Source organism: Nematostella vectensis, chromosome 9 (assembly GCF_932526225.1).
Source record: "Nematostella vectensis chromosome 9, jaNemVect1.1, whole genome shotgun sequence".
Taxonomy (NCBI): domain Eukaryota; kingdom Metazoa; phylum Cnidaria; class Anthozoa; order Actiniaria; family Edwardsiidae; genus Nematostella; species Nematostella vectensis.
The window spans coordinates 442237-458271 of record NC_064042.1 but is presented as its reverse complement, the minus strand read 5'-3'; the positions used below and the strand labels follow the sequence as shown (position 1 = coordinate 458271).

Below are 16035 nucleotides of genomic sequence, written 5' to 3'. Positions count from 1 at the left end.
TTAATTGTGATTTACCTGAGTTCATTGTGATTTACATGGGTTCATTGGGTTTTACCAGGGTTCATTGTGATTTACCTGGGTTCATTGTGAATTACCTGGGTTCATTGTGATGAAGATACCACAGGACCACACTAGGTTGATTTCACGACCTTCGAACACAAAGCGAGTTGCGCCGGCGGACAAAGCAGACAAGATAGACAGGATTTGCTGAGCTACTACAGACAACACCTCGATGTTGATACGATTGAACTCGTCAAAACAGCCCCAAGCACCAGTCTGTAGTGATAACAAACACATCAGAACTTAAGGCAACAACAAGTCTTGTGATTTGTGTTAATCTCTTGAATTGTTTTCCTTGCAAAAATAAGAAAGTCAAATGAAAATAAAATCTAAGAAAACCAGCAAACATCTACAGTATATTCATCAAATGACCCTCTCGCTAAAATCTCCTATGTTTAACTTTGTATCGCCTTTTAGGATACAGGGCATACGGGCATTAGTCTCACGTCCAGAGCGCATATTTACCTGTGCGAGACCGCTGTACATACGGCCCATAGATTTGAAGTCGAGGCCCTCAGAGCAGTTGACAACGATGACGTAGTTGCCAAGAGCCTTGCCCAGATCCTTGACCGTCTCGGTCTTACCTGTACCTGCGGGACCCTTCGGGCTGCCGCCTCGATGGAGGTGGAGTGCCGTGGTCAGGGTCATGTAGCACCTGGAGAGGAAATACAGCACAGTATCAAACCCTGCCTAGAAACCGTTACGTTACTGAGGTTCCACAAGGACATGCCATAGAATTTGCACATAAGTGTATGCCAAAGTGTGTTGTCTGTACATGGAATAATCAAGACAATACAGCATAAACTGGTATTCGACTCTGCTAAATTTTCGTCTTTAATAAGAATTCTTCTGCCCTGTAGAAGTCTTATTAAAGACGACAATTTGGCAGAGTTAAATTTTTAGTTTTTGGTGTATTGATTTATTCTGCTAGTTCACGAACACGACTGTTTGGGCTTTTTGGAATAATCAAGGGATGCTCAAGATACCTATGTTCAATACATGCAACGGGAAATATATTCTATAACATTTTAAATTTTTACCAGTGGAAAGATTACCAGATGTCCTAGGTTGCCTAAAAACCTGTACATATTTAGAGCGTGTAGTTACTAAAGGAAAATGTTTCAAATAAACTCATTTTATATAAATTGCAAGTAATAACATACAAAATATCAAATGCGACTTTTTTTATGTGTGTTTGAAATTTGAAGATTTCTTCCAAGCGTTCATAAATAGCTCGAAGGATGATCACAGGAAAGATTCACTAAAAACTGGAGGAGTGCATTTCGGCATCACAGTTTTAATGTTCTGAGTAGGCAGAATCAGTCAGGAATATAAGGACCAATGATCATTCAACGAAATCGTGGGTTCCTTAGTATCTCTTCGCAGTGCGCTTGGTCAAGGTTTCTCCGTCGTTTTGTGGTATTCACTAGGTGATTACCTGTCTGTCAGTGGAGTGATAACGAGACGTCCAGAGTTGCCGAGGTACTCGTACCCGTACTGGAACTGCGTGTTGGTCTGGCGTACCACACAGTCATCGATATCCTGTCAAACACAGAATAGCAATTACTAGACAGACACAGAGGGGACCCAACGGCCTAGAGTTGGAGGGCCAGAAACAGAAAGATACTCCCTGTGTCTCGACAAGGGATTAAACCCGTTTCAGCAGAGGTGAGAGGCCCCATATCCTGACACGCTAGCACACTGTGCACAAGTGGCCCTAGATTCCACATAACACTGGTCCTTTGCTCAGAGATTGGCATTAGAAGGTCGAGCAAGAGAGAAACCTTGCAATTGAATCCGTCCAAAATGATAACAGTCTGGATTTTAGCACCGACTACACCTAATGAATGGTATGGCTTTACGTCAATACAATGCGGATAACATACTTGCAAGCTCTCTCAACACATTCAAAGCATGCTGTTGTTATCTCACCTTGTCCCAGTACAGCCGCAGTTGACTCAGCCATTCAAACGCTGTTACGTCATTACAGCCGGCTTTTATTAGCTTCTCTATGACGTCACGTCCGTGCACCTCGATGGTTACCAGGGCTACGATCTTCAGGCGCTGCATCTTGGTGAGGCTGCCACGGATCATCTCGGAGAACTTGTTCAGCATGGACACCTACACGTCGGGAGATTTGGTAATCAAGTAAATTGTGTTGCAGGGAAACATTTCTCAACACGATGAATCTACGAGAAACACTTAACAAGAAGAAGAAAAACACCTTCAACCCTATCCCTTTTCCTGTCTTAGGCCTAGATTATGGGGATCGACTGAGTCGCATCGTGCTGCTCTAGAAAAGTGGATAGAGGATAATGCAATGTTGGCACGCAGTATAATGTACACGCAATCGAAAAAATGAGAACCTCTACCCCACCTTTACTGTGAAACCACTCTATGGCCCAACCTCAACCGAAACCAGGGCGGTGCGACTCTGACCCGCTGTTTAATCTAGGCCTAACAGGTAAAGTGCTGTAAAGTATTCCGGCAGATATAACTACCTGCTTTTTCTTGAGACTCTTCAAGGCTTTCTTGTCGCCACGTTCCTTGGAACTGCTGAGAGCCTTATTGCAGTCACTCGTCCACTGCATCTGGCTTGATGTGATCGTCAGCTAAAACGAGATACAACGTTAGCAAGCAGGACAACCAAATAAAAGATCTTTTTTCACAGGTAGGTGACTTTGAGTTGTCCGGTACGCATGACCTGTCCGGTCACCATGTTGTCCGGTATGCATGACCTGTCCGGTCACCATGTTGTCCAGTATGCATGACCTGTCCGGTCACCCTGTCGTCCGGTATACATGACCTGTCCGGTCACCCTGAGGTCCGGAATGCATGGCCTGTCCGGTCACCCTGTTGTCCGGTATACATGACCTGTCCGGTCACCCTGTTGTCCGGTATACATGACCTGTCCGGTCACCCTGATGTCCGGTATGCATGACCCGTCCGCTCACCTTGTTGTCCGGTATGCATGACCTGTCCGGTCACCCTGTTGTCCGGTATGCATTACCTGTCCGGGCCACTCCTTGACCCACTTGTCTCGCTTACTCAAGCTCTTCTTTAAGCCAAGCCTGCAGTGTTTCAACAGTTCCTTCAGCGTCCAGCGCATGCTCCGTTCGACATCACATAGCCAGGCCTCTACTGGTCCCTCCAATAGCACCGAGTGGCCAAACTCCACATATTCACCCTCGGCCGAGTACATCCCGACTGCTTCAGTCTTCTGCGTTATGCCCATCTACAGGAACAAGAAGATCATGGGAGTTTTCCTTTGCATAGGGCACCTCTTCTAGTGTGGATTATTTGATAGATTCACAAGCACATCAGACGTCATGAATTGACACATTCACAAGCACAGCAAACGTCATCAAAAGGCGTGGAGTATTTGACACATTTACAAGCACATCAAATGTCAGACCTACCCTCGCCATTTTAAGCGTCTTGATGTTATCAAAGCACTTTTTCAGGTGAGGCTGAACCTGAAAAACGCAAAAGTATCACATGTTAATATGAATGTTAATGAGAAACTTGCACCTACCATTCATGCAGCTTTTGGCATTCAACTCCCGCTAGCTCCGACGTCTTTAAACAAAACCAAATTAAAAAAAACGCACACACACATAGGCCAAAATTTACTATTTTCACCATCCGATATTCGCATTTCCTTAAAGAACTGATTACGCCCGGCTTGAACTAAGTAGTTGAGCAGGGAGAGGCGGATTTACTCACTGCTTCAGGGTTCTTGGACTGTCCAAGAATCTCCAGGAGGTCGTCATTGGAGAGGAAGTAGAATCGCGGGAATATCTGCCGCTTGGTTTCCAGGTACATGTCAAGGGATTTCTGGATTTCTTCAAGCTTCGTGTTCATGTCGTTCAAAGTTTCCAGTAAACCTGCAAGAACATCGGGAACATGAACAAACCACACGTGACACGCAACATGGCCAGACTTATCACGCAACATGGCCAGACGAATCACGCAACATGGCCAGACTTATCATGCAACATGGCCAGACGTATCACGCAACATGGCCAGACGTATCACGCAACATGGCCAGGCTTATCACGAAACAGGGCCAGACAAATCACGAAACAGGGCCAGACTTATCACGAAACAGGGCCAGACGTATCACGAAACAGGGCCAGACGTATCACGAAACAGGGCCAGACTTATCACGCAACATGGCCAGACTTATCACGAAACAGGGCCAGACTTATCACGAAACATGGCCAGACGTATCACGAAACATGGCCAGACGTATCACGCAACATGGCCAGACGAATCACGCAACATGGCCAGACGAATCACGCAACATGGCCAGACGTATAACGCAACATGGCCAGACGTATCACGAAACAGAGCCAGACGTATCACGCAACATGGCCAGACTTATCATGCAACATGGCCAGACGAATCACGCAACATGGCCAGACATATCACGAAACAGGGCCAGACAAATCACGCAACATGGCCAGACGTATCACGAAACAGAGCCAGACGTATCACGCAACATGGCCAGACTTATCATGCAACATGGCCAGACGTATCACGCAACATGGCCAGACGTATCACGAAACATGGCCAGACGTATCACGAAACATGGCCAGACGTATCACGCAACATGGCCAGACGAATCACGCAACATGGCCAGACGAATCACGCAACATGGCCAGACGTATCACGCAACATGGCCAGACGTATCACGAAACAGAGCCAGACGTATCACGCAACATGGCCAGACTTATCATGCAACATGGCCAGACGAATCACGCAACATGGCCAGACATATCACGAAACAGGGCCAGACAAATCACGCAACATGGCCAGACTTATCACGAAACATGGCCAGACGTATCACGAAACAGAGCCAGACGTATCACGCAACATGGCCAGACTTATCATGCAACATGGCCAGACGTATCACGCAACATGGCCAGACGTATCACGAAACATGGCCAGACGAATCACGCAACATGGCCAGACGAATCACGCAACATGGCCAGACGAATCACGCAACATGGCCAGACATATCACGAAACAGGGCCAGACAAATCACGCAACATGGCCAGACTTATCACGAAACATGGCCAGACGTATCACGAAACAGAGCCAGACGTATCACGCAACATGGCCAGACTTATCATGCAACATGGCCAGACGTATCACGCAACATGGCCAGACGTATCACGCAACATGGCCAGACGAATCACGCAACATGGCCAGACGAATCACGCAACATGGCCAGACGTATCACGCAACATGGCCAAACTTATCACGCAACATGGCCAGACGTATCACGCAACAAAGCAGACATGTCACGCAACAAAGCGCTGCGCACTGGCATATTGTACAATAGGTTGCGCAATTTATTAAAGTGAAGTGAGTCAAGCAGACATGTCAAGCAACAAGGCCTTACGCATCATGCGTCTTTTGATGAAACACAAGGACCCGCCAAGGAAACACCGCAAAACCAGACATCATGCAGAAAACGCAACATAACATGACTCTTGATAAAAATCGTTAGGTCCATAGCAAACTACCTACATACCTGGATAATGAGTGCCTCGGAGGGCGTTAGGATCTTTGTTGAGTCTTTGCATGATGATCTATGGAGACACGACATCGTTAGGAGTAAACACAATTCAATTCAATTCTATCATTACTACGATCGATGTATTACCTTCCAGTTCGCATTGACGTCATCAAACTCAGCAGATTCCCTTGGCAGCTGCTTTCGTATATCTTCTCCCAGAAAAATATTCTAAGAAAAACAAGAGACTAAGTATCCTACAACTTGGAGATAAACTCTAAGAAAAACAAGAGATTAAGTTTCTATACAACTTGGAGATATATTCTAAGAAAAGCAAAAAGACTTGCAGTCAAACCAGGTCAAGCGTGCCCCTCTAGAGCCAATCATTGAGAGATATATCAACTAGTTTCCCCATTAGATATCAAACGCTTTGATAACTACCTCCAGGTACATCCACTGGCGCTGCACTGTGAGGATCATCTCCACCACTTCCAAGATAAGGGACAGGGTCCGCTCCCACTTGTCCACCTCCGCCTCGAACGCCTTGACGTATCGGGACGCCTTCATCGTGGACAATGTCACCTGGTTATCCTCCAGTTGTTGGAACACCTCATCTGTTTGCCTGCGCGGAAATAAAACAGGGATTACCATAAGATTTTACATTTACTCCTCAACTAGACTGATTTTCTTATCAAATTAACTGGATTACTCAATTAAACTTATTTGCTCCTCAAAAAACTGATTCACTCCTCCTCAACAAAACTGCTCCCCCTTCTGTGAATTACTCTTAATCTATTGGGTGGAGTCTTACTTGAGTCTGAAGTGTCCGCGGTCCTTGTAGGGACCGATATCCAATGAAACCTGGTCCCAGATTGAAGCAATGCCTGAAATAGCCTGGACGAGAGGGACAACCCATTAGTCAATTCATTATCACTTTTGCTGAAGCGGTAATGGTGATGTGTTCTTTTTAGATCACTCCTATTTGACATGATACATACATCAGGTCTGGGACAAACCATTAGTTTATCCATTATCACTTTTGCTGAAGCGGTAATGGTGACGTGTCCTTTTTGGATCACTCCTATTTGACATGATACATACATCAGGTCTGGGAAAAAACATTAGTTTATCCATTATCACTTTTGCTGAAGCGGTAATGGTGATGTGTTCTTTTTGGATCACTCCTATTTGACATGATACATATATCAGGTCTGTAGGCTGGTTTTGGGGGTGAGGGGGTTATTTTTATGCTCCCTTTTAAAGACCAACCCACTTTACCTACTTTTTTATTTATCCAGTAGTCTTAGTAATTACTAAATGGAAGCAAATATATATATACGATTCTAAAAAAAACGTTAACAGTTTCGATGTCTGAAGACCATCTCTTAATCTGCTTTCACCTGTTCTATCGACAACTCCTTGCTTGCCGCACCAGAAATCTCACAAATCTGCTCTCCAAACTGATCCAAGCCAAGCTCGATGATCTTCTCTAGCGTGAAGTAGTCACCTGTATCACAAGTTAAATGCGCTTGAAATACAGTAAATAAATAAGCCGCTGTGGTTCATGGATGACTGGAAGGGGATGAAAAAGTTGGTGAAAAAAAAAGTTGATGGAAGATGTAATAAGGTTTTACATGTTCAATGTTGTAAAGGTGGAGCAAAATTGATCAATAAATAAATAAGCCGGCGTGTAGCGGTGTGGTGCAGTGGTTCATTGGTGACTGCTTACCCGTATGGTCGAAAGGCTTTTGCACCTCTGTCTTGATCTGGCTCCAGTGACGGTCTCTCATGGCCGAGTTCTTCAGGTCCTGGATGAGCGGCATTGTGCGCTTGAACTGTTCAATGCGAGACTTGATAGAGTCACAGATCTCCCAGTTCTTATCCTAAAGAGAAAAAAACAGAGATCAGATACATACTTAGAATTACACATGCTGTTACTTTGTCTACAAACGTACCTTAACCTCCCGGATGATCTTGTTCAGTCTCTTGAACAGTAGTTGAGCCTGCGTTTCCATGTCGGTGGTGACCAGCTCCACAAACTTGCCAACTTTCCATGTGTCCCATAGCTCCTCCCACTCTTTGGTGACAGTCCACACTTGCTCCAGGTGCTCCAGGTCCTTCTCCAGGTTCTGCAGGTCTTTAGATAACGCCTGCTCTATCTTGAAGATGTTAAGGCCTCGCCTCAGACTGGTTTCTTGGGATTTCAGGTTGACAACTTGCTCATGGTATTGTGTGACCTGTTCCAGAGCCTGAATACGATAAAAACCCAAAGAATCTAAAATTTCAATAGTTCGCCTAAACAAGTTTCATATTTTAATATAGGTTCTTCAAAGCCTATGCTGCTAACACAGATATTGACTACAATTGTAATCTAAAACAATTAATAAAGCTTTAAAAGCAGAGAAGAATGTCACGAACGCAAGAGATAAAATCCGAATTGGAGTACATCCACAAAAACCTCAATCGGAACATTGGTCTACGAGAATATAGAACGCTCGTCTTAAACACAATGTTGACAGCCTTATTAACATCACGCTATATAAATATCTCTGGAATGTGGTTACTCTAGTCCATAAAAAACGGGAACCGCTATAAGAATACTTCTTCACCTCTTAGACACGTACCTCATTGGCTAACAAATAAGTTACCGGACCTCACCTCCTTGACACCGATAGAGCTACTGAATGGCCCCTTGGACTGGAAGTCGTCAAACAAACCATTCACAGTCTTCTTGAACTCCTCTGACGAGTGGATGAGGCCAGTCTTGAACTTTTCCTTACTCTTCTTTAACATCGCATCGCTGTCAATCAAACACTGCTGGAACAACAACCACTCTCCACTGAGCGCATCTAGCATCCCCTGGACCTGCAGTAAGGAAGAAATGTTAAAAAGATGGACAAACAGACAGACAGACGGACGGATGGACAGACAGACAGATGGACAGACAAAAGGACTGCTTGATTGATTAGTTTTATGAGATACGGGGGAGAAAGGGAAAAGGCGTCTGTAAGTGAGGCTAGGAGAAAACACGAAAAACGGATGCAGAATTTACATATACTTGTAAGAGAGTATTTCAATAAAGAAATGATTATATAGAAAAATCCAAGATGACAATAACCTGAATCTCCAGCACACCTCATCCCCCTAAAACTACATCCACCCTTGTACCTATGCACACCCCTTGCACAACCAACCACCCCATCTCCTGTGACCACGCCCACCACTGTACCCTACACAGTCCCCCCTTCCCTCCGGCACCTTCGCCCACCCAATCTCCTGTGACCACGCCCACCCTATACCCTACGCACCCCCTGACACCTTCGTCTCCTGTGACCACGCCCACCACTGTACCCTACACAGCCCCCCCCTCCAGCACCTTCGCCCACCCAATCTCCTGTGACCACGCCCACCCTATACCCTACGCACCCCCTGGCACCTTCGTCTCCTGTGACCACGCCCACCACTGTACCCTACACAGCCCCCCCTCAAGCACCTTCTCCCACCCCATCTCCTGTCACCACGCCCACCACTGTACCCTACAACCCCCCTGGCACCTTCGCCCACCCCAACCCCGGTGTGATCACTTCAGGATAAGTTCCCGCACACTTCCCAAACACGAACCTCCTCGGGGATGGCGACCTCATACTTCTCCAAGATGGCAAACTGCTGGTGGAGAGGTGCGAATTTTGCCTCAATATTCGGCAAGTCATTCTGTAGTTGCTCCAGTAGGCTCAAGCTGTCACCCAATTCGTCTAGTGTCTCAGGGGGTGCACTCAACCTGGGATAGAAATACACGTGATCAGCATAGGAACTCTCCAAACTCGTAACTTTACCAACTCTAAGAAAACATGGAGAGCGCTTTGCGCATTTCAGCCAAATTAGAGAGAATTTCGTGGTTCAGAACTTAGCCTTAAAAACTCTGTTCCTCCTGCCTTGTCCTGTCTTATATATACTTTCCCATCCTTAGAATTTCGCCTCATAATATTTCTGCTAGTGTAAGTGTAGGGCAAGTAAACTTTGGATGTGAAGAGAATCCAAATCTGTGAAACTTTGACAAAATACTAACTTTTTGGCGTTGCCCTTGAGGAAGTTATTGAGCTCCATGAGCTTCTGGCTAGCCATTTCCCGCAGTAGAGTGGTGAACTTGCTCTGCCACTCGTTACAGTGACTCAGGAGAGCAAACTTGAGGGGCGAGCAGTCTAACAGCACGAAGTCGATATTCAACACTGTCTCCTCTTTCTGAAAGTTATTGGCGATCTCGGTGTATCTTGCTATGTCAGCATCAAACGATGATACGGGTGGGTTCAAGCGCTGGTAGCGACGGATAAATGCGTCTTTCTGGATCTCCCAGATTTCCCGGTACCTGAAGAGGAAATAAAAAACAGATTGTTGTTCGGATTTTGCAAGATTCCCATTATAGATTCCCATAATATTAATTAGGCACTCGTTATGTGTTATGCAGTAATTGTTTCCAAGATGTTCTGCTGGCATGCCAGCCTTACATACCCATCCCAAGTACTGAGCTAAGACTGCAAATGTGACGCATTACCAAACAAGGTATAAATTAACACAAGGTTGAAAAGGTATGTTAAACGCCGTAGAGTAGTTGCGCTGACGTATCGAGCGTTAGCCCTTCGTCGGAGCAAAAGACAAACCAAATTACCAAACATGTCTGCCTTACTTACCCATCCCAAGTACTGAGGTATGACTGCAAGTGTGACGCATTAGCGGACATGCCCGCCTTGATGCTTGTTTGGATCTTTTTCGTTTCCTCATCTCTCTCTATCACCAGGTGTACCGGCTGAAAATGAACATAACTTTTCAGGAGTTCAGGAACCTTAACTCAGCAGCTTTCAGGACTTTTCAGAACCCGAGTTGGTCAATGAGAGCCTGTGGCTCAGTGTTAGAAGATGTTTAAACAGTAACGAGCGCCGCGAGCTTCCTTCGTTTACTGTGACTTACTAATTGCCAATCTACCTCCTTGCCCTATATATCAATCCCCTCTCTTACCTCTTTGATGGACTTTTTTCGTGTTAACAGGTCTGGAAGTCTTTTGAAGATCTGCAAACATGTGGTGAGTGTACTTGCGATGTTATCCATCATACTGGCAAGCTTGGTTAGAGTCGGTGAGAACTCCACTTTGTCTCCTTCCAGTACGACCTTGACTCGTAGCAAAGGGTTAGGAATACTCTTGCCATCCCCGTTAATAGCACGTGACAACTCCTGCAGCGACCACTTGACGTTCAGACGGAAGGCTTCTTCCACCATGCGGTCCATCTTCTCAGTGTAACGCAACCAGTGCGCTTGGACCTAGGTAACGCAACAAGAACAGTGACATGTGCAATGCAACAATTATGCTTAGAACCAATAAAAACAATGAGTAAAGTGACATGTGAAACAAAACAACAAAAACTTCAGTATAAAACATGTGTAGCGCAACAACAACAGGAGAGCTTTTGAACTCAGCTCTCTGTACTGTAAACTGGGGGCGATCTATTGCTTTCCTTATTGTACCTCTTGTCCATCGTTCTTGAAGACTTCGTGAGTGTTCTTCATGGTGCCAACAATCTCAACGTGCGCAACTTGAAGCCGTGTCTGCACAAGACCCATGTGCTTTTTCTGTGATGGAGAAAATACATCAATCACACAGGTATGATGCATGGTGTACATGGTGTTGTATTACAGGCCTGCATGGTGTTCATAATAAATCACTTACTTGTTCCTCTTCAAACTCCAGGTTATCATAGACTCTTTTGCTGTCTATCTTGACCAGTAACATCTCACTGATCTTGATGCAGTTCTTGCTGATCACCAGGTTTGCGTTCTTGTAGTCGTCAACAATACCTTGAACCTAAAGATGAGTATTTATTTAATTGAATAGAAAAAATTGTCAACAAATGTAGCAAACTATGTAGTTGCTGTTTAAAAATGTAAGATGCTGGAAGTGAAGGTAGCCGTGAAAGAAACATATCATCTTGATTTGATGAACTTCTCTTCTCTAAAATTTGTACACAAACAATGGTTAACAGACTTGTTGTGAACACCAATCAGATGAGTGAGCAATTGTTGATATTCTTACCTTGCTACAGTTGTTCCTACACTCGCCAATGAAGTAATCAGAGATGCCTTTAGACGCCCATGATAGTTTAGTGAGGCCAGGATGGATCTTCTTGTCCAGGGACCGGATTCTCTCCCTAAACAGGCCCCGCTCTTCAGGTGACAGGACAGCAATTATCCTAAGAAAAAATGTTTTTTTTTATTTCCTTCTCTATATTTATAAACTCAATATCTGGAAATAGGGGGTGTGTCCGATGCTGGCTACCCTACACCAGTGCGTGAATGGTGAGTGTGGGGTACCTGTTGTAGTCTCTGACCACGAGCAGGACGTTCTCTCTGAGGATGCGCAGATCCTCCTTCTTCTGGTACACCTCAGACACATAGTGCGGTGTCTCCAACATCAGCTTCTCCCAGTAATGGATCTCATTAAAGAGCTTCAGCAGCACCCTGCACAATTGTAGCACAAATATGTCACCATCCAGTAGACAAACAAGGCCGTACACAGTAAGGTGTAAATATCTCATCATCCAATGGAAATAAAAAACACAAATACTAAGACACAAATATACAATCATTCATACCCAATCGGAAGTGCACAATATGGAGTGCAAATATAGAGTGCAAATATTTAATTATTCGAGCACTAACAAGAAGCTGAACACAATAATGTATATACATGTATGTTGACATACAAAGCCACACACATAATTATGCAAAAATCGTCAGCAGCATTTCAGGGCACTGGAATAAAGGCTTACTTGTCAAAGTTCAGGTCAAGTGTGCCTGCTCTCTCTGCACTCCGCCTCATTAGAGGAATCTCGAGCAGTCTGCCACAGTCCTTTAAAACACAACAGTAGGATTACAGTAGCTGTAGAATTTGTGGATCAATCAAGAGTGAAATAATAAAAAAAAACACAAATAATAAGAAACACAATAATCAATGTACTCTAGTGCAGTGTTCTCCAATAACACAAGGTACTCAAGTTCATTGTGACCGTGTTATCTAATTAAACAAGGACTCTGGTGCAGTGTAAGCGTGTTATCCAATAACACATGGTACTCTAGTGCAGTGTTAGCGTGTTGTCCAATAACAAATGGTACTCTAGTGCATTGTTAGCGTGTTGTCCAATAACACAAGGTACTCTAGTGCATTGTTAGCGTGTTGTCCAATAACACAAGGTACTCTAGTGCATTGTTAGCGTGTTGTCCAATAACACAAGGTACTCTAGTGCAGTGTTAGCGTGTTGTCCAATAACACATGGTACTCTAGTGCAGTGTTAGCGTGTTATCCAATAACACAAGGTACTCTAGTGCAGTGTTAGCGTGTTGTCCAATAACACAAGGTACTCTAGTGCAGTGTTAGCGTGTTGTCCAATAACACATGGTACTCTAGTGCATTGTTAGCGTGTTGTCCAATAACACAAGGTCAAGTGCAGTGAGCGTGTTATCCAATAACACAAGGTACTCTAGTGCAGTGTTAGCGTGTTGTCCAATAACACAAGGTACTCTAGTGCAGTGTTAGCGTGTTGTCCAATAACACAAGGTACTCTAGTGCAGTGTTAGCGTGTTGTCCAATAACACAAGGTACTCTAGTGCAGTGTTAGCGTGTTATCCAATAACACAAGGTACTCTAGTGCAGTGTTAGCGTGTTGTCCAATAACACATGGTACTCTAGTGCAGTGTTAGCGTGTTGTCCAATAACACAAGGTACTCTAGTGCATTGTTAGCGTGTTGTCCAATAACACAAGGTATTCTAGTGCATTGTTAGCGTGTTGTCCAATAACACAAGGTACTCTAGTGCAGTGTTAGCGTGTTGTCCAATAACACATGGTACTCTAGTGCATTGTTAGCGTGTTATCCAATAACACAAGGTACTCTAGTGCAGTGTTAGCGTGTTGTCCAATAACAAATGGTACTCTAGTGCATTGTTAGCGTGTTGTCCAATAACAAACGGTACTCTAGTGCATTGTTCGCGTGATATCCAATAACACAAGGTACTCTAGTGCATTGTTAGCGTGATATCCAATAACACACGGTACTCTAGTGCATTGTTAGCGTGTTGTCCAATAACACAAGGTACTCTAGTGCATTGTTAGCGTGATATCCAATAACACACGGTACTCTAGTGCATTGTTAGCGTGTTGTCCAATAACACAAGGTACTCTAGTGCATTGTTAGCGTGATATCCAATAACACACGGTACTCTAGTGCATTGTTAGCGTGATATCCAATAACACAAGGTACTCTAGTGCAGTGTTAGCGTGTTATCCAATAACACAAGGTACTCTAGTGCATTGTTAGCGTGTTGTCCAATAACACAAGGTACTCTAGTGCAGTGTTAGCGTGTTGTCCAATAACACAAGGTACTCTAGTGCATTGTTAGCGTGATATCCAATAACACAAGGTACTCTAGTGCATTGTTAGCGTGTTATCCAATAACACAAGGTACTCTAGTGCATTGTTAGCGTGATATCCAATAACACATGGTACTCTAGTGAAGTGTTAGCGTGTTGTCCAATAACACATGGTACTCTAGTGCATTGTTAGCGTGTTATCCAATAACACAAGGTACTCTAGTACAGTGTGAGTGTGTTATCCAATAACACACGGTACTCTAGTGAAGTGTTAGCGTGTTGTCCAATAACACATGGTACTCTAGTGCATTGTTAGCGTGTTATCCAATAACACAAGGTACTCTAGTGCAGTGTTAGCGTGTTGTACAATAACACATGGTACTCTAGTGCATTGTTAGCGTGTTATCCAATAACACAAGGTACTCTAGTGCATTGTTAGCGTGATATCCAATAACACACGGTACTCTAGTGCATTGTTAGCGTGTTGTCCAATAACACATGGTATTCTAGTGCATTGTTAGCGTGATATCCAATAACACAAGGTACTCTAGTGCATTGTTAGCGTGTTGTCCAATAACACAAGGTACTCTAGTGCGTTGTTAGCGTGATATCCAATAACACATGGTACTCTAGTGCATTGTTAGCGTGATATCCAATAACACAAGGTACTCTAGTACAGTGTGAGTGTGTTGTCCAATAACACAAGGTACTCTAGTGCATTGTTAGCGTGATATCCAATAACACACGGTACTCTACTGCAGTGTTAGCGTGTTGTCCAATAACAAAAGGACTTTAGTACAGTGTGAGTGTGTTATCCAATAACACACGGTACTCTAGTGCAGTGTTAGTGTGTTATCCAATAACACATGGTACTCTAGTGCAGTGTTAGCGTGTTGTCCAATAACACAAGGTACTCTAGTGCATTGTTAGCGTGATATCCAATAACACAAGGTACTCTAGTGCATTGTTAGCGTGATATCCAATAACACATGGTACTCTAGTGCATTGTTAGCGTGTTGTCCAATAACACAAGGTACTCTAGTGCAGTGTTAGCGTGTTGTCCAATAACACAAGGTACTCTAGTGCATTGTTAGCGTGATATCCAATAACACATGGTACTCTAGTGCATTGTTAGCGTGATATCCAATAACACATGGTACTCTAGTGCATTGTTAGCGTGATATCCAATAACACAAGGTACTCTAGTGCATTGTTAGCGTGTTATCCAATAACACAAGGTACTCTAGTGCATTGTTAGCGTGTTGTCCAATAACAAATGGTACTCTAGTGCATTGTTAGCGTGTTGTCCAATAACAAACGGTACTCTAGTGCATTGTTAGCGTGTTGTCCAATAACACATGGTCAAGTGCAGTGAGCGTGTTATCCAATAATACAAGGTACTCTAGTGCATTGTTAGCGTGTTGTCCAATAACACAAGGTACTCTCGTGCAGTGTGAGTGTGTTATCCAATAACACACGGTACTCTAGTGCATTGTTAGCGTGTTATCCAATAACACAAGGTACTCTAGTGCATTGTTAGCGTGATATCCAATAACACATGGTACTCTAGTGCATTGTTAGCGTGTTATCCAATAACACATGGTACTCTAGTGCATTGTTAGCGTGTTATCCAATAACACATGGTACTCTAGTGCATTGTTAGCGTGTTGTCCAATAACACATGGTACTCTAGTGCATTGTTAGCGTGGTATTCAATAACACAAGGTACTCTAGTGCATTGTTAGCGTGATATCCAATAACACACGGTACTCTACTGCAGTGTTAGCGTGTTGTCCAATAACAAAAGGACTTTAGTACAGTGTGAGTGTGTTATCCAATAACACACGGTACTCTAGTGCAGTGTTAGCGTGTTATCCAATAACACATGGTACTCTAGTGCATTGTTAGCGTGTTATCCAATAACACATGGTACTCTAGTACAGTGTTAGCGTGTTATCCAATAACACAAGGTACTCTAGTGCAGTGTTAGCGTGATATCCAATAACACACGGTACTCTATTGCAGTGTTAGCGTGTTATC

The 16035-nt window shown here is 44.0% G+C and overlaps 1 protein-coding gene across 4 annotated transcripts in view; it reads right to left on the bottom strand.

Moving 5' to 3' along the window:
• LOC5505338 (dynein axonemal heavy chain 2) overlaps positions 1-16035 on the bottom strand; it is an 80273-nt gene that overhangs the window by 56079 nt on the left and 8159 nt on the right. For all 4 annotated transcript variants that reach the window (XM_048732147.1, XM_048732144.1, XM_048732145.1 and 1 more), the window contains 25 exons: positions 12400-12479; positions 11942-12088; positions 11664-11820; positions 11301-11435; positions 11099-11203; positions 10595-10894; positions 10270-10385; positions 9651-9947; positions 9206-9362; positions 8243-8449; positions 7540-7833; positions 7314-7467; positions 6985-7091; positions 6396-6478; positions 6026-6206; positions 5735-5815; positions 5603-5660; positions 3787-3947; positions 3480-3536; positions 3071-3295; positions 2562-2672; positions 1993-2181; positions 1499-1602; positions 526-715; positions 96-276 (listed from right to left, as the gene is read on the bottom strand). In XM_048732147.1, the coding sequence (XP_048588104.1) occupies positions 96-276; positions 526-715; positions 1499-1602; positions 1993-2181; positions 2562-2672; positions 3071-3295; positions 3480-3536; positions 3787-3947; positions 5603-5660; positions 5735-5815; positions 6026-6206; positions 6396-6478; positions 6985-7091; positions 7314-7467; positions 7540-7833; positions 8243-8449; positions 9206-9362; positions 9651-9947; positions 10270-10385; positions 10595-10894; positions 11099-11203; positions 11301-11435; positions 11664-11820; positions 11942-12088; positions 12400-12479 (3877 nt within the window). The remainder of the gene's footprint in view (positions 1-95; positions 277-525; positions 716-1498; positions 1603-1992; positions 2182-2561; positions 2673-3070; positions 3296-3479; positions 3537-3786; positions 3948-5602; positions 5661-5734; positions 5816-6025; positions 6207-6395; positions 6479-6984; positions 7092-7313; positions 7468-7539; positions 7834-8242; positions 8450-9205; positions 9363-9650; positions 9948-10269; positions 10386-10594; positions 10895-11098; positions 11204-11300; positions 11436-11663; positions 11821-11941; positions 12089-12399; positions 12480-16035) is intronic.